Source organism: Rhinolophus sinicus, linkage group LG05, assembly GCF_036562045.2.
Source record: "Rhinolophus sinicus isolate RSC01 linkage group LG05, ASM3656204v1, whole genome shotgun sequence".
Lineage (NCBI taxonomy): Eukaryota > Metazoa > Chordata > Mammalia > Chiroptera > Rhinolophidae > Rhinolophus > Rhinolophus sinicus.
This window is the reverse complement of record NC_133755.1, coordinates 12,361,170-12,380,210: the sequence shown is the minus strand read 5'-3', so window position 1 is coordinate 12,380,210 and position 19,041 is coordinate 12,361,170. Positions and strand designations below refer to the sequence as shown.

General features: G+C 35.0%; 1 protein-coding gene across 2 annotated transcripts in view; it reads left to right on the top strand.

The window, feature by feature from the left end:
• Positions 1-19,041, top strand: part of WDR35 (WD repeat domain 35) — a 54,911-nt gene that overhangs the window by 11,439 nt on the left and 24,431 nt on the right. Inside the window, exons 6-13 of one of the 2 annotated variants that reach the window (XM_019755120.2) lie at positions 1,466-1,599; positions 2,459-2,624; positions 2,749-2,894; positions 5,992-6,117; positions 9,010-9,195; positions 12,611-12,643; positions 13,004-13,064; positions 18,680-18,824. In XM_019755120.2, the coding sequence (XP_019610679.2) occupies positions 1,466-1,599; positions 2,459-2,624; positions 2,749-2,894; positions 5,992-6,117; positions 9,010-9,195; positions 12,611-12,643; positions 13,004-13,064; positions 18,680-18,824 (997 nt within the window). The remainder of the gene's footprint in view (positions 1-1,465; positions 1,600-2,458; positions 2,625-2,748; positions 2,895-5,991; positions 6,118-9,009; positions 9,196-12,610; positions 12,644-13,003; positions 13,065-18,679; positions 18,825-19,041) is intronic. The other variant, XM_019755205.2, reaches the window with a different exon arrangement.

Below are 19,041 nucleotides of genomic sequence, written 5' to 3'. Positions count from 1 at the left end.
GGCCCGGCTGTTTGTGTATTTTATCGCATATGGCCCTTGGTGAAAAACGTTGAAAAAAGTTTCGACACCCCTGGTCTAGACCATTGTTAGACATACATGTCAGAAATATATAGGTTGAAGCCATAATTTTGGGAATCACCAGTATATGGAAGGTGATATATTCCAGTTTAAACCACTGCAATAGATGAAAAACCTAAGGGCCGTCTGTGGAGTAAGAACCAGTGTCATTCAATGGATGGACAGAAGAAGAGAATTCCATAAAGCGTACCAAAAAAGTAGAAGTCTTAGAGATAAAGGAATACACAGACTCATAGAAACCAAGAAGGAAGGAAGGGATGGTCAAAAAAAAAAAAAAAGAGAAAAGAGAAGTATTCTTGATTTAGCAACAGGCCATTAGTGACCTCTGCGAAGGTGTTTTTGTTGAAGTTGTGGGTGGAAGCCACATTGGGTTAGGTTCAGGGTTGAGTGGGAGGTGAAGTGGAGACTACGGGTATAGATAACTCTTTGAAGAAGTTGGGCTGGGAAGGAAATGGTAGAAATAGATAATGGTAGAAATAGGTGGTAGCTAGAGGGGAATTTAGGGTTGAGGAACTGTTTTTTGTTTTGTTTACTTTTTTTTTTTTTTTTACAGGACTTTATTGGGGAACAGTGTGTACTTCCAGGACTTTTTTCCAAGTCAAGTTGTTGTCCTTTCAGTCTTAGTTGTGGAGGGCGCAGCTCAGCTCCAGGTCCAGTTGCCATTGCTAGTTGCAGGGGGCGCAGCCCACCATCCCTTGCGGGACTCCACCGGCAACCTTGTGGTTGAGAGCCCACTGGCCCATGTGGGAATTGAACCAGCAGCCTTTGGAGTTAGGAGCATGGAACTCTAACGGCCTGATCCACTGGGCCCGCCCTATTTTGTTTACTTTTATTTGAGGTGGTAGTTTTGAAGAGGAATAGATCTGAATATGTTTAAATGCTTATAAGAAAGAGCCTGAAAAGAAGAGTTTAAAGAGAAAGAAAATGTGGATTATCAACAGAGGGAGATCTTTGTAAAGCTAGGAAGGGATTAGATCAGAGACTAGATGGAGGGATTAGCTTTAGATGGGGATTAGCAGAAAGGATAAGTGTGTATTCAGTGATGTTCTGAATGTTTGAAAGTGGAAATGAGGGACTTTTTTGGAAAGTTATTTTCTTTCCAAAGTAGTAGATGAATTCATCTGCTAATTAGAAGTGAGATCCTGGGTCAGAGTTTAGAAGAGAAGGGAGAAAGTTGGAAACACTATTATTTCAAATGTTTACTAGGGTGTTTGACACCCTAGTAGTTGCTCAACAAATAATTATTGACCAAATAAAGTGAATAAATGTATGATTGCTGTGAAGAATGTGAGAGCTCTTTGGTGAAACAAAGATTTTTAGAGCAGTTGGTGGAGAATCATAACCTTGAACTTTTAATGAAATAATTATGTTGTGTGTTTTGTTTTAGGGAACCGCATTTGGGGAAAAGACCTGAAAGGTATACAGCTATGCCATGTAGCATGGTCTGCAGATAGTAAAATCCTACTGTTTGGAATGGCAAATGGAGAAATACACATTTATGATAATCAAGGGAATTTTTTAGTAAGTATATATATCCATGTATTTATTAGTTTTACTTATGTAATTTTATATTCTTTTATATATTAATAATATATGTATATACCTTTATTTATTATGATGCTTTGTGTAATCAAGAAAGTCTTCAAGTTTTTTTCCAATCGTCTTAAAATTTTGTTTTATTAAAAAAAAGCCTGGGTTGCTTCAAGGTACATTAATGCTTTTAGTTCTGACGTTCTGGTAGCTGGAAAGGACAAGATTTCAGTGTACTGAAGCTGAGGGACAATTGAGTAGATGACCTGCAGTTTAATCTTTGTGTCGTCTGGTACCTGAAGCCAAAGTTTACATGAGATACCAAGAATATTTTTGTAGCAAGCATCTAACGGTTGCTTACAAAAAGAATGGAAGACTTCAACAGTAAGGGACAAAAATCAGGTCCTGGAAAAGAGGCAAAATAGAATAGGCTCAGGTAGCATAATCCCAAGAAAAACTGTGGCTTTGCGTGATGTAACTATGATGCATAGCTGATCTTTTGGGCAGTTTTGTTTTTAGTCAGGGTTAGGACATTACATAAAAACAAAACTGAAATTGATACTAGTCAACTTTTTATGTGACACTTGGCTGTTTTCTAAGTACTTTCATATACCTCTTATTTGAGTTTCCTAAAAACTCTATGATTTGTTTTGTTTTTTTAAATCCTCATTTTGAAAATGGGGAAAACTGCAACTCAGGTGATTTGTCCAGGGTTGCTAAACCAGTAAGGGATGGGGCTTGCATTTGAAATCAGATTTTTAAGTCTTGCTTTCAGTGTTCTTTCTATAATACTCTATTCTTACTGACTTGTTTTAAAATACAGAATATTAACCTAAGTGATTTTATTTAGATGAAAATGAAACTGAGTTGTTTGGTGAATGTTACTGGAGCGATCAGTATTGCTGGAATTCATTGGTACCATGGCACAGAAGGCTACGTGGAGCCAGACTGCCCCTGCCTTGCTATTTGTTTTGACAATGGGAGGTGCCAGATAATGAGACATGAGAATGACCAAAGTATGTAATATTTCTTCTTTTTTTAATGTGGAGAATTAAAATATACTTTAAAATTGTCCTTAATAATGAAGTTCTCTAGGTTAGCTATTTTACCACAGTTGCCTCATTTTTCCTTTTTGACTAGATCCCGTTTTAATTGATACTGGCATGTACGTCGTAAGTATCCAGTGGAACCACATTGGCAGCGTGTTAGCTGTAGGAGGCTCCCAGAAGGCTGTCACTCAGGATAAAGATATAAACATTGTGCAGTTTTACACTCCATTTGGCGAGGTAAATGTTTAAAGATTTTGTCTTCTTTTTATTTAAATATGCAATGAGTAAGGCAGGGGAAAAAAGAATTGAGGAACGGGTATAAACTTGTCACGTTTTTTAAAAGGGACATTTTGAGTAAAAAATGATGAAATGTCAGGTGTATATCTTTGACTAATCCTCATAAGTCTTGTATGTTATCATGTCATTTATTTTATAATCTGTACATTTAGAAAAACCACACGTTTTGTATAAGAAATCACTATGGAACAGTTATTTAGAATATTTTCTTTATGATCTGAACATGCACCTATTTTCACAGATGGTTTTGGAGTTGTTTTTAGTGTAATTTAGTTGTTTCTGATTAATATTTTAGAGTTTTAATGTGACATATTAAATATTATTATTATAGATATTAAATATAAGTATTTGTCTCTCCTTCCCCCAAACTTATAATTGTTTTAATTTATTGTGTAATAATTAATTATTTTAATAAAATCTATCTTAATAATTGATCTTAGATACTACATTAAAATATAAGCATTGTTTTCATAAGTCTATATATTATCCTTTTCAGTATTATTAATAAGTGTAATTTTAAAGAATTTTCTTGAAGGAGTAATGGAATATAACAAATAGGAGAATTAATATATTTTGAATTTTAAAGAATTTAAACTTATTAGTAACTAAGCTTAATAATGTTTTACCTATTTTATTTTCTAACTCTAGACTATATTCTGTCCGTTTTTGGATGTCCTGTTGGTTTTTATAAATTGACCATAGATTTCAAGAATATGTATTTTTGGCTACACAAAAGCCTTCACCAGTTGTTTTAATATTTTAATATTAATGTGATTTAAAAATTTCTGTAAGAGTAAGAAATGGCGTCAGTGATGCTTTTGAATCAATATCTCAGAGTTACCCAGGAGAAAGTGCTCTAGAGAGTAGGTGCTCTCTATACATTGTCAGCTAATAATATTTCTGGTAGATGTAAAAGCTAAGAAAAAACAAAAGCATAGTTCTCAAAGCATCTAAATAATTAAAAATCTGATGTTTGTTTCCGTGTTTCTAACCTCCTTGTTAATTTACATTCTTTTTGTTCATAGCCATTGGCTTATTTATCGTTATATTGCTTTATCTGCTTATTTTCATTAATTCGGCCTTCTCCAACTAAAAAACATGGATTCTAAAGCCTTATTTGCTTTATCTTGCAAAACAATGTGGTACGTGTTAAATTGAAAACTGTGAGAGGTTTCTGGTATAGTTGTAATTGAAAGTATCTAGTGAATATATGGGGGATTTATTTTTGGACCTATGTTATTAAGATAGGGAAGATAACTTGGAACGAAGGTATCAAAAGCTTTAAACTTAAGGAAAACCGGAGTGAAGAATTCGCTTTCGATTCTGAGGGCTAAGGTCTTCTGGTTTTTGCACTGTGGTCTTAGCCATGGGAGGGAGTAATGGAGCAAGGGGTTTGTAGTCAGGTTGACCTGGCTTTGGCTTTGAATTCCATTTCCACCATGTAGTTTCACTTAGAGAAGGTATTTAACCTCTGAGACTCGGTTTACTTATTTTCTGACGTAAAGGTAATACCTCATGCCTCTGCTGTGAAAATTAAAGGAGTTAACCATGGGAAAATGCCTGCCTACCACAGTGCTGAGTGAATGCTTACTCAGAGTCCGTTTTCTTCCCTTGCTGATGCCACCACCTGGCAGGTGTGCAGTTAGGACATGACCTTATTCTCCTCCCAGTGTGGGTTGTGAATACCAAGAGCTGTGGTGAGCGTCTCTTTGTTCCCTGTGGTTTCATACAGGTAGCAGGGCAGGTAGGATAGACCCTCCAGGTTAAAACTTTTTTTTCCCCGTTAGTTTCCCTGGCAAATGGAGTGTAATACATTAAGTTTGACTTTATAGCATATCTACTTAACAACAAGGGATACCAATATAATTTATTAAAATTCTTGGGATTATGCTCTTCTGTCAAATAAGCATGGATTAAAATGTTTTCTTTTTATGGGCACATTAAAAAGCCTTTGTATTCATCTACTCATTAATTTAGCCATAAAATATACTGTTAGTGTATGAACAAAGTCATGTGAATGCATGACACATTTATTTATTTGCTAGATATTTATCCAGTGCCTCTTTGCCAAGTACTGTATTAAAGCATAGGGAAGTAAATGTGAATATGATAAGGTCAGTGCTCTCAAGCAGCACCTCACCGTCTAAATTCTCCGGAACCATAGAAGGAGGGGAGAGGCAGGACATCATGGTTACATTGTATTTTGAAGGATGAGCAGAGGTACTCCAGGAGGACAAGTATCAGCCAGGATAGGGAAGTGTGGGGGGAAGGAAGGGAGGATTTCGGCAGCAGGGTACTGTGTGGGCCATAGGTGTGGAGGCACAGTAGTTCCCTCATGAGTGAGCGCAGGAAAGGCGTTGTGTACTATGCTAAGATTGTGATGGTGGGGAGCTATTAAGTTTTAAAAAGTAGTAAATGTTTTTTAAAGCAGGGTAGGATATGACCGGATTTGGGTTCCAGAAAGATAATTGTGACAATAGAGTAGGGATTGAATTTAGGGATGAAAGGTGAAAATTGCAGTTGCAAGGCTATTACCATAGTTCATTCAAGAAGGGGAAGTTGTGGGGGGTGGATAGACGGAAAGCAATAGGACTCAGTGACTGGTTGGCTGTGGGGGATGAAAGAGAAGTAAGACTTAAAGACTGAGTTTACTATTATGATAATTCATTGATTCTAAGAAGCACAATTTTTTACAACTCTAAAATTAGGAGGTATCTTATCATCAAAGTTTTCCTATTTTAATTAGTAATGTGTTTTTTCTTTCCTTAGTTGTACATAAGACTCAAGATGCATGTTTAAGTCTCTGGCATCTTAGATTTGATGAAATTTGATACTGAATTCTTGGGCTATGGTTTGTAAATTTCTCCTATCATGTATAAGTTTTTCATTATAAAAAATTAAGGAAAATGATTTTGATGTGAGTAGCCACCTTTCACAAAATAATGTTCGTACTGGTTTTGATTTCTGTGAAGTGATTGGTGGTAATATGTGTTTTCTTTAATTGTGATACTTCGGTTAAATGTAATTATTTTTACAGCATCTGGGTACTTTGAAAGTTCCTGGAAAGCAGATGTCTGCACTGTCTTGGGAAGGAGGTGGACTGAAAATTGCACTAGCTGTTGATTCTTTTATATATTTTGCAAATATTCGACCTGATTATAAGGTGAGTATTATGAGCAGTTGACAAAAAAGTTGTTTTTTTTGCTAAATAATTTTGTTATACTTCAAAGTACAGTGTATGTTTCTTGCATATAGTCATATCTGCTTTGTTTTAGAAACCAGCGGAAAGGAGGCTTTTTCAGTGCCCAGAGCTTAGACCTAGTAAGCTTTTCTGGAATACTATATGTAATTTGTAACATTATTCCAATAGTCAGGGTCTCAGCAGAAGACAGGTGGCACACTCAAAGAAGTCATTGAAGAGAGATTGATGAAGCATTCATTACAGGGGTATGAGCAGGGTTAAGGGGTCGGACCTGTAAGGGATGACAAAGCAGCACCCAGAGACTAGCAACAGTGGGCAAGCTAGGAAGTATTGTTGCTGGTGGAATCCACTAAAGCTGTGGCGGTGCAGGAGGGGCCACCCTGCAGGAGCAGAGCCACTCCCAGCTGGCAGGCGGAGACAGCTTGGGGAGAGGGGGTTAGTAAGTACTTCAGTCTTCTCCACCTGCTGGTGCCTTCAAACTAGAAGGCAAGATAGCCTAGGGCATGAAGTTCATAGACGTCAGCCTCCAGGGCATAGAGCAGGGTAGAGGACAGCAGAGAATGGATCAGAAAGGGAAAAGGAGAATAAACAGCATAAAAACTAATTAGTATTTTATCCTAACTTTAACATTTGATCAAAAGCCAGTTCTGAAGTGTGATGTTGATCTGGTAAACTACTAAGAATACTTGATTCTAGGACTGGGGAAAATGCAAGATAAGCCTGGAACATCTTACAGTGCTAGAAAGTAAGGAAGTGCTCAAAATCAAAAGGATGGAGGCATGCCAAGTAGACAAGGGAGCCAACCTGTAAGAGTTTCCAGTGGCCCAAGCTTGGAACAAGTTGAGCAACAAAATAAATGATGTAACATTGGAATTTAGTCCAAATTATAAAATAAATGTCCATGAGTACAAACTGATATAAGTGAATGATTTAAATAAATAAATAGGCGAGAAGAAAGAAATCTTCCTTAGAGGGGTATCTGACTCTACATAGAAACCGCCCCCTCCAGGAGGTGGAGCATGGTACCCTGGCTCCCTCAACTTGAGCGTGGGTTGCATTTAGTGACTCAGTTCCAAAGAGGTGCACATGGAAAGGAGAAAGGAAGAAAGTAACCTTACAGTGGAGAGACTGGGCAAACACTGCCATGTCTAGGAGATCAGTTAATTGCATCATCAGTGGTGTCACATGGATAGCACGGACCCCTAAGTGACATGATGAGACGAGCTCTTCACTTCTTTCTTTTCTTTTAGTACTCAAATGTTCAAAGCATTTTTTTTTGTAATGGCCCAAACTGGAAACAATCCAAATATCCATCAATGGGTAAATGAATACGTAGTGTTGTACATCAAGGTCGGACACTTAAGTTCGCGAACTTAATTGTCCGACCTTTTTGTGTATGTATACAAATTGTTGTACATATATCCAGTGAAACAAAATAGAATGAGCTATTGATGCATGCAGCAAAATAAATGAATCTCAGAACAACTATGCTGAATGAAAGAAGCCAGACCAAAAAAAAAAAAAACACCCCAAAAGACAAAGAACCATACTACATACCTCCATTTCTATAAAATAGTAGTAAATGCAAACAAACATAGTGACAGAAAAGCAAGAAGCTCTTCACTTCTGTGGCGGTCTTCCTACAAACGAATAATCCCAATCTGAGCATGAGGAAAGCATCAGACAAACCCAAATGGAGGGACAGTACAGAATATCTGACCAGTACTCCTCAAAACTGTCATGGTTATCAAAACCAAGGATGGGGCCTAAGGAGACATGGTGACTGAATATAATGTATCCCAAATAGGATTCTGGAAGAGAAAAAGGACATTAGGGAAAAACTAATGAAATCCGAGTAAAGTATGGATACATGTGTGTAAAGCTTTACAGGTTTAGTTAATAGGGCTTTATCGATGTTGGTTTCATGGTTGTGAGAAACGTACCATGGTGATGTAAGTTAACAGTAGGGGACATTCAGAAAGGAGTATAGGGGTCTCTGTACTATCTTTGCAACTTTTGTGTAAATCTGAAATTATTTTAAAGTAAAAATTTTTTTTAAAAAAAATCATGGTACAAGAAGTAAACTATGGCTTAACTTTGAATAGTAATCAGTCATAATGTCAACTCTGAATATTGGTTTATTCAAAATTGGGTATAAATATATTGGGAGAGTTAGATGGAAGGGAAAGCTCTAAGTGTCTTAAGTTCTAATCAATACATATGTGATATGGAGATAAATACTCAAACAGTTACAGCTAAAAGGGTTGTAAATGGCTACCCAAGAGGAAATTAGGAGGGTTTGTATTTTTGTTTTTGTTTTAAATAAGCATGTAGAATTATTCGACTATAAACTATGTGTGTATGTTACTCTCATAAAAATCATATATAAAAAATGTAGATCAAGGGTGGGGAAGGCAAAGCATCTGTTTTTGAATTTGAACTTTTGACAGGGATCACTTTTCCCTTGTTCCTCATGAAGCTATTATTGACTATTGAAAAATCTGAACTTTTCACCACTTAAGCTTAAATCTTACAAGTTAAAATAAGGAAAGTTAAACAAACTAATTTATCTGCAGTATATTATATGTTTTATAACTATCTGTATTGCACTTAGATTTTTTGTTATTTTAATGAGAAAAGGTATTAAGCTGAATGTTCAGTCCTTTTGTCTTCCATTTTCTGAAGGATATATTTTGTCAGAACTGATAAAACACATATCTGTAATATTTCTAGAGTACAAATATAATAATATGATTTTTATTATATTTCCCAATGTTAAATGTTCTTTCTCCCTTTTTGTTTCTTTCCTTCCCTTCTCCTGTTTCCTCTCTTTCTTCCTTCTTTTCCTCCTAGTGGGGTTATTGCTCAAATACTGTAGTTTATGCTTATACTAGATCTGATCGTCCAGAGTACTGTGTTGTATTTTGGGATACGAAAAACAATGAGAAATATGTTAAATATGTGAAGAGCCTCATTTCTATTACTACCTGTGGAGATTTCTGCATTTTGGCCACAAAAGCTGATGAAAATCATCCTCAGGTAGGTGTTCCTTGATGTTTTAAAACTTGGATGGGTTAATTGTTGGACAGAATTGGGCCATATGTAGATGAACCTTCTCAAGTATGTTCCCTGTACAGGCAGGTACAGTGAAGAATGGGTCTATTGGCCATGTCTGTCTAGACCGCTGTTTTGGAAAATTATGTGACCCCATTGGTTTTATGTCCCCTGAGTTTTTCCTTTAATCAGCTAATCCACTGACATTTCATATTGACCAGTTCAGTACTGAAGCTTTTTGTCTCTGAAATATATTTAAAATACCGCAATCCGTTTCCAAGTTAAAATTCCACAAGCAAAAGTGAATATCCAGATGTCTATTATAATGATCAAGAAATTGTATAATAATGACCATTATAACACTTTGGATAGCTTTGACATGGAGAAATATACTTTTATTTAGAGTTATATTGCTTTCAAAATCAATGTCTTATAGTGCAAAATAAATAACATAAATAATGCCTTTGTAAAAAGCATGCTAACAATTTACGTATTTGCAGAAGCACGTACATTTTCCAAAAAAGGATTTATCATTGTCTTTGGCTATGTTATAAATTATTTTATCCCATTAAAAATATAGTTTTTGGTTTAAGTGGCCATTTGAAAAGCCACATGTGGCTCTGTTCTCTCCTGAAACTCACTAAAGCAAGAGTATTATGCAAGGTATTTTTAATGAAGTCATAAGCCCATAGGGACTAGAAAGAGAGAGGAAATGGCAACATAGCTTTGGAGGTTAGAGAGTAGGTGGATTGGTGATAATTACCTCAGCAGACCTAAGAAAGCTGAATCCTATGCCATTAGTAGAGACAACAAAGAAGCAACCAGTTTACAACGCAGAATCCTGAAGAGACACGGGACTCAATGGTGCCTGGTAGGAGAAAGAAACAAACAGAAAAGCAATTTGGATGTACCAAAAATTATGCAAGAAGGAGAAAACTTTAAAAAAACAAACCCCAAAAACAAACAAACAAAAGTCATACAGAGAAACTGTTTCCTAGATCCCCTTCCTTCTACTGAGCCCATGGGCAGCTGTGCTTCTCCCACCTCTGGAGACTGGCGTTTACTCTCCAGGGAGGATTAAAAAAGTCTGCACTGAAGGGCACCAAGCATAGGTAAGGGTGGAGGAAATCTGCTGAAAAGAAGGCAATTAAATTCAAAGTCTGCTATTCGGTGTCCCCCAGTCGTCTTTTCCCACTTGGTACCCAAAATAATGGCCGGTAAGCATATAGCTTCCAGGTAGGAGAGTGGAAGAGTCCTTTCTGGAGAATCTTAACAGTTCCAGAGCAAAAAACGTCTAAAATCACTTCTAAGGGGAGCCCCCCCAAGGAAACATTCCTGCCTGGTCACCTTACTGTGAAGACCAGAGTCAGTGAGACTCACAAATAGATTCCAAATGGCTTTTCAGTTTCACACTCTTAAATACAAGCAGATAGACCTGGGTTGTTGGACATTTGAGGAAAACATGTGCTTTAACAGACACACAAGAATAAACAGTCAGAAAAGAACTGGGAGGAAGAAGAACACTTCCAAAGAATCATTTCAAAGTGTCTTCAGAGAATATTATTAACATCCATAAAACAAGGAAAGGGTACCACAGTAAAGGAAGCTTTTGGAAATTGCAAATACGATAACAACAAAAATTTGGCAAAAGCATTAGAAGACAAATGAAGGAAAACTCCTGTAAAGTGGAGCAAAAAGACAAGGAAATGGAGAATAGGAGTGAAAAGATAAGAAAATTAGAGGACCATCCTGGAAGACCAGCATTTGAATAATAGTTCTAAAAAGAGTGAACATGCAAATGGAAGAAGGGTAATTCTGGGGAAAAAATTCAAGAAAAATTTTCTTGAGTTTCTGGATTGAAAGTGTCTAGCTCAGTGAATAAAAATATTTCCATATCAAGGCACATCACTGTGAAATTTTAGAACACGGGATAAAAAGGAGATCCTACAAGCTTTCAGAGGGGAAAAACTGATTTCATAGGATCGAGTGTCATGGCGTTCTACTTGTCAACAGCATTACTTTGGAGAATAGGACTTCCCATCTTGATTTCCATATCTTAAGCAATCTACTAATTAAAATGAAGGTATCATAACGACATTTTTAGATGTACAAGGTCACCAGAATTTTGCCTTTCAAGCTTCCTTATCTTGGAAAGTTATAATACTTCAGGATATGGTCTACCAAAAAGAGGAATAAAGTAAGAAAGAGGAGGGAACAGAATAATCCAGCAACTAGGTGAGGAGTGGTAGCAGCTTGCCTAGGGAGTCATGAGAGCAGATGAAAGCAGGTCACACGGTTGCAGAAGAAATTCAAGATGAAGTTAATAGAATTCTTTATGTGATGGAACCCTTGCGAGGAGACATACATCACTGGGAGGTAATAAATACAGAGAAAACTGAGCAAAGAGAAATAATAGAGACAATTACCAACTACAGGGAAAGCAAAATGTGCTTGAAAGGAGACTAAATCATGATATAGGTGACAACTCAGCTGTGACTGGCATTTATGTGGTCAAAATGATATACCCACTGGATTTTTAATTAAAAAAACTTTCAGTTGAAGTATAATAAATGTATTAAACTCTAAATTCTGATCCAACAAAATTACAAGTGGAAAGGTGGAGGGATGGAAGTTTATTCCTGTGTGGTGGGAGCCACATTGGGAAAGGGGTGAAAGAGAGCTACCTAAGTATGTAGCTTTTATAGTGGGCAGTTAGTAGATAATGCCCCAAACTGAAACAAAACAAAAAAAGAAGTAGCATTGTAAACAGAGTTATTTAGATTTGTGGAGGTAAAGTTAAAAAAGATGAGTTAAAGGAGCTGAAAGTAGTTACCCTGGGGAGCAAGAAATGGGGAAGTTAGGGGAGACTCGCATTTTTAGTAAGAAGTCTCATGGAACTATTTGATTCTATAAACTGAGCATGTCAATGATAAGTAAATTAAAAAATACAAATTATTTGTGGTATTTTGTGGCAGTAAGTAAGCTTATTTTAAGTAGTGGGAGAATAAATGATGATATTTTAGTATAATTATTGTCATTTAGACTATGTGAGATGCTGAAAAAGTAAGACATAGTCTATGTGTAATAGTACATAGAGAATTGACTAACTTGAAATCATTCTAATCAGGAAAGCATCTAAGTTAAATAGTATTCTTAGTACAAGATATAGAAAAGGTGGCTAACAGTAAGACAAATAAAATGATCACTTTAGAATAATGTGACAAAGTATGCACTATGCTTGATTACTTTTTGTAATATTAGTTGATAATTATTGGTGTATGTGTTGACTAATGGGCATTTTAAGTTATTTTCATTAAGTTGGATTATGTTTTTTTGTGAGTTAACTGACTTTTTCTGAATTTCTCATGTCATGTCATGCTTTTCATGTCATGCTTCAAAGGAGGAGAATGAGATGGAAACATTTGGTGCAACGGTAACAAATTAAATAAGCTCTTATTTAGTTGATTATACGATAAAAATGAATTTTGAGGTTATAGATGATCAGGAATTTTAGAACTGAAAATATTGAAAAGTAGCCAGTGTATTTGTGTTTCTTAAGTGGTCTCTTAAAAATCACACTGTTCCATTCTTGAGAAATCAGCCTGGTTTTAATTTAATTCATATTTCTTTATTTTTAATGCAGTAAATTATATCTGTTATTGTTTGACTTAACCATTTTATCAGTTATTTGTTAGTGATACTTGAAAAAGAGATAAGCATGATACATTAGACATTATTTCCTTTATTGCACATAAGCATGAGTTCTGATACTTTTTGTTTTATTTGTTCACAGTTTGTTCTAGTTCTTTGTAATTCTATTGGCACACCCTTGGATCCCAAATACATTGAAATTGGTAAGGAAATGTTAATATTTATTCCCTCTTTAATGAAGTTTTATTTGTGAAACTAAGGAAAAAACCTACCAGTGATATTATTAATTAGAATGGTGTTCTCCAAAACAAGGGTGAGCATACATCCTGGTTTGCTAGGTCCACTTTATACTGTTGTCATGGTACAATTATTAATGCTCCATTTCACTGTATTCACCAGAAGTATTCTGGTAATACAATCAATTATAAGGTTATTCTAGCTAAAATCCATAATAATCTCACAACTGCTGTACTTCCATCATTTGCTTTAAATGGGAAATATAATTGTATAGGCATTGGTATGCAGTATAATGATTAGTGTGTAATAAAATGAAGATTATAGGAAGAATTTTGCCCTTAAGCCACTTTTATTATTAATAAACTGCTTGTAAATACTACTCTTCCATAAAAAACACTTTAGCTGCTTGTAAATGTGAGTTTGCCCTTTCCAGAATTTTCTAATGAAATCAGTCTATTAATAGGGACAGCTTTAAAAATTCCTGACTTTTTGTTTTCAGAAGACATTTGTTACTTAAGATTTACCGCTCCCTGTATCCAACAGCTATGAAAATAATCATTAAAAAACTTTAAATCTTATTCTAAGTATTTTGTTAAAAATTATTACCAAATATTTTGTTGCCATTTCACTATAATTTCCAAAAGTAATAGTTTTCTTTTAAAGCATATGGTAGTTTATTGAATATAGTATTATAAAAATTATGAGATTTCAAAAATTGAAGACCCATTGATTTATTTTCTGAATCTGAGAACTAGTCTTTTTTTTTTTTTTTTTCAGATTTTACGTTTAGCCTTAACAATCAAATATTAATGCCTGACTTATAAGTGTTTTATTTTGCTAAGCTGTTTGGGTAATACAAGCAACTGTGAGAAATAGTTTACTGGCCTCAGAGATTTTATATTTATGTTTAGGGTCTTGGTTACTCACTTTTATATCTTGAAACTTTTCAACCTCATGTCTTATGTTCATTGTTACTTAGGCATATTTATATGTTTCTATGTATATGAATGTATATATATATATTCATGTTAAAGGATTATCTTAAAATTATTACAGACTTGTCAAATGAATATTTTCTGTTCATGAGAAACATAATCTAAGGGGTAAATTCTATTAATATTCAGGTTATATGCTTTTTCTTTTAACATCAAATTTTAACTTAGACTCATAGTCAGATAGGGTTAGCCTCAAAGTACTTTTGATTGCAGGTAGTCCATTTTTTAATAATGCCAGATGTAAGTCCCTCACCTTCATAAAATGGCAATTGCTTGAGGGCATGATTATTTGTATTTTTAGTCTTGAAACTTTTTTGCAGTCTCGCTGGCTGAAATTTTAACAAACAGTTCTTTCATTGGTCTGTAGTAAACTCAGCCAAGACTCAACATTTTTGATTCATACATATCCTGTAAAATTCCTTTTTTTAAAAATTTTCTATGCCAAATTTTCACGAGGACTAGAAGCTAAAGCAAAGAAGTATGTAACTGATATTGTTCTGAAAGTGTAATTTTTTTTGTCACTCTTCCTCCTGACAATCTCTATAGAAACTTTAAAAAATAACTTTATACATTTTCATAGACTTTTACTTTGTGAGGCTCTGTTGAGGCTCTCTCTGCATGTGGAGAAGTTAGGTACCCTTTTTGGTGTTCTTGTTTTGAGCTCTCAAAATAAATACCTTTGGTATGTTTTTATTCAAAGTACTTAACTCTGCATTGTGATTCTTCATTTTCTTGTATATCTTCCCCTACAAGATTTTGAGCTTCTTAAAGATCTGTATCTTATTCATTTCTGGATCCTCACTGTCTAATACTGTGTTTGTCCCGTAACAAATCTTTATTGAATAGATGAAAATATTTGAAATATAATCCATTCATTTAGCAAATCATCAATGAGCATATACTATTTCAGGTACTATACTGGGTACCGGAAGGGATGAGAGATTAATTAGGTCATTTCTTGTAAGATATCTGAAGAGATAATTAAAATATAGTTAATCCGTTGAACAATGACTATTGCCCCCCTACTGTGTGCCAGCTATTTTAGTGCTAGGTGCTAGATAAATGGATATTAGTGCATAAGGATGTTAGGGACTTCTTTTCTACCAAGAGAAGGTTTCATCTGAGCTGAGTTTTGGAGGATAAGTATTTCCCTATTTAAGGAGAGAAAACAGCATTTGCAGAGGAACGAAGGCCTGCCAAGTGCCTGTGCTGCCCCCGTTTTTTTGGGAGCATGTGGGGGCCTCCTTGTGATGGGCTGTGACACATGCCCTGGCTCTTACCCGTGTTCGAGGGAGGTACATTGATGAAACATTTCCGTGCAACTTCAGTTTACCAGCTCTTTAAAGGACTGAGAAATGAATACGTGGGAAAGCGGGGAGCATCAGATGTAGACATTTATTTCAGGCCTCAGCATTTAAATATTACAAGGAGGTTGTACTTATATGTGAACTCATCAGCTGTTTTAAATTATTTTACATCCTTGCTTGGCTAGGAACTACTACTTATTAGTGTTATAAAGTTCAATCAATGAAAGCATAATTACTTTCTTAAATTTTTTTTCCAGTAATCTTTCTTGATATTATGAGTTTCTCTTTCCAGATAATTGAATAGTTGAGACGGACGAGTGCTTTTATCCTGGGTGTGAATTTTGTCTTCTGACTTTTCCCTAGAGGCTTAGTTCTAGGAAACTAAGAACTAAGAACTGGCTGGGATGGATCTTTTAATAAAGATCTAGCATAATTTATGTAGATAGGGGTTAGCTACCCATGTGAATTTGCTGAAATGACTGCCATACTGATTCAAAAGAACATGTGTCAGATATATTTGTATGTACTCGTTTTTCATATTGACTAGTGGATCTGTATATGGTTTTATTATAAAAAGCTATGTAGATAATACAAGTAAAAACAAGAATAACAATCACACTTAACATTTATTAACCCTTAATGAGAGACAATATGCCACAGTGGTTAAGGGCACAGATTCTGGAGCCAGATTAACTGGGTTTGTGTTCCAGCTTCTACCGCTTTCTAGCTATGCAGCTTCAGGGAGTTATCTAACCCTTCCATCCTTCAGGGTCTTTGTCTGCTAAGAGGGGATAATAATAATAATGTCTACCTTATAGGGTGGTTGTGAGTTAATATATATAATATATTAATATGATTATATGTTATATTATAACTACATAATTATAGTTAATATAGTTATATTAAAATATATGCTTGACATAACTTAAAAATTCAATAAATATTGGCTTTTAAAATTGTTATTAGTAAGCATTTATTCTATGCCAGGCACTGATTTATGCTTTGTATTTATTTCTGTTAATCTTTAAAACAGCTCTATAAGATTGGTATTATTATTATTATCTTCAATTTATAGTAAGTAAACTAAGGTTCAGAGAGAATAAGTAATTTATCTAAGCCACAGAGTTAGCAAATGCCTAACTCTGTGATTTGAATCCAAGTAGTCTTTTATTGTGAACCACTAACGTTTTAATTTTGAGTTAATCAGGCTGGTGATAAACTCTTGTAATTATTTAGGATGTATCAAAAGAAAGGGACACAAGTAAAATTTATAATCGTAGGTAGACATTGGTTAGAAAAATGCTTTTATATGCTTAGGAAAAAAACTGTAAGGGAAAGCAGTTATGGTTTGTGAACTTGGCAGCCCACTGAGCTCATCATAGTTACTAGCGTCAGAGTCTCCGTGATAGAATTTACTAAGTATTAGCAAATGTCTTACGATTTAGTGTCAGTGGGTTCAGGGAAAGCTGAACAAAGTCTGGGCCTGGCCTGCTGATTCATCCCACTCAGCTCCCCACAGGCTTTGCCACCTTTCTCCTGGACTGCCTGCCGGTCAAGGAATTGTTCCCCGAGGGAAGGGCTTCTGGCTCCCTCTAGAGTTTGGTAATAGTACACAATTTGAACAGAAAAATCTTGACAATTGTAATGAAATAATTTTTAAAATATGATTCAATTATACTGAATTATTTAGTATATTAAAATTCTTGAATTTCAATTCCCAAGTTGTTAATGTATTCAATTAACATCATACCCTTGGTCTAGTTTCTAATCCTTTGTTCAGTTTCTAAGTCTCTTACTGCCTTAAATGTTCTTTATTTGACCTGTGGCAAGAACTCCATACACAGTAGCTGCTATTAACACTATTCGTTTATTCTGGCCATATATATAAATGGTGACTTCCAAAATATTTATGAATAGAATAAATAATAAGTTTTGCACCATTTTAATCATACATTTAGAAATTAGGTACCAAAATGATCTTTTGTAAAGTTTTTTGTTTTTATATATTTCTGTGAATTTGTTTAATTTTATATTGTTTATTTAGTTTGTGACTTTGGACAACTCATTTTATTTCTTTAATTCTTTGTTTCTTTACCTGTAAAAGGGATTTGATGAGACTATCTGTTTCTTCAAAGGGTACACAGTAGGAGCTTAATTAAATGTCTCTAAGAAACAACAGATGAAAAACAGTTATATGTTTAGGAGAATTGTATTCCTAAATTAGGAAGGAACTTTGGAGAAATTTCTTTTCTAAATAAATGAGGAAATATAAAACATATGAGATCAGAGAGAAGGATAAATACCTGAACCAAGCGGTACCAGTAGTGGGGTTGGGGGGAAGGAATGGGGTTTTATTTATCCATTCTTCAGTGGGCCTTTGGGCTGTTTCTATTTTTTGGCTATTGTGAATAATGCTGTTATGAACATTTGTATATGAGTTTTTGTGTGGACATATGTTTTCATTTCTCTTGGGTATTTCACTAAGAGTGGAATTGCTGGAGAATATGTTATAGTTACCATTTTGAGGAACTGCTAAGCTGGCTTTCAAAGTGGGGGTACCACTCTGTATCCCTACCATTTCTCCGCATCCTTGCCAATACTCGGGTGTTGCCTGACTCCTGATTCTAGCCATTGTAGTGGGTATGAAGTGGTATCTCGTTGTGGTTTTGATTTGCATTTGCCTCCTGGCTAATGATGTTGAATATCTTTTCATTTGCTTAATGGTCATTTGTATTTCTTCATTGGAGAGATTTATGTTCGGATCCTATGCCCATTTTTCAACTGGGCTGTTTATCTTTTTGAGCTGTAAGAGTTCTTTGCATAGTCTAGATATAATTCCTTATCATGCATGTCCTTTGGAAATATATTCTCTCTTCTGTGGGTTGTCTTTTCACTGTTTTGATGGTATCCTCTGAAGAGCTAATGTTTTTAATGCACAACTGTTTTTAATTTTGATGAAGTCCAATTTGTCTACTTTTGTAGCTTGTGCTTTTTGGTATTATATTTAAGAAACTCTTACTTAACCCAAAGGCACAAAGATTTACTCTTACATTTTCTTCTAAGAGCTCTATGGTTAGGTCTTTGATCCATTTTGAGTTAATATTTTCTGTGTGGTTCTTCAAGCTTTTGACTCTTATCTGATTTCCCAAACTATGTGGGGTATATTGTCTGTAAAATGAGGGGGGTTGGGCTCAGTGATCACTGAAGCCCTTTTGCAGCACAAACATTCTGTGATTCTGTGTAACTGTAACCTAATTGTCTTTATGTTCTTTTTAATAGTACCATTATTTGTTGCAATGAACAAAACTCATGTAATAGCAGCTTCAAAAGAAGCATTTTATACCTGGCAATATCGTGTGGCAAAGAAGCTTACAGCGTTGGAAATTAATCAGATCACACGGTCTCGAAAAGAAGGGAGAGAAAGGTATATCTTTTGATGCATATTTGTGGAAGTTCAACCATATCACATTTAAATCAGACATAGTTAATTGTAAGTTGTCATGCTTGAGAACCTTAAATTGTTTTAATAGAAACAATGCTTTCCCATTAATTTGAATGTCTTTCAAATGTATCTGTTTAAATTTATCAAAATAAAAGAGAGGTAAGCATAGTGTAATAAAAGAAAGGCCTTAGAGATAAAG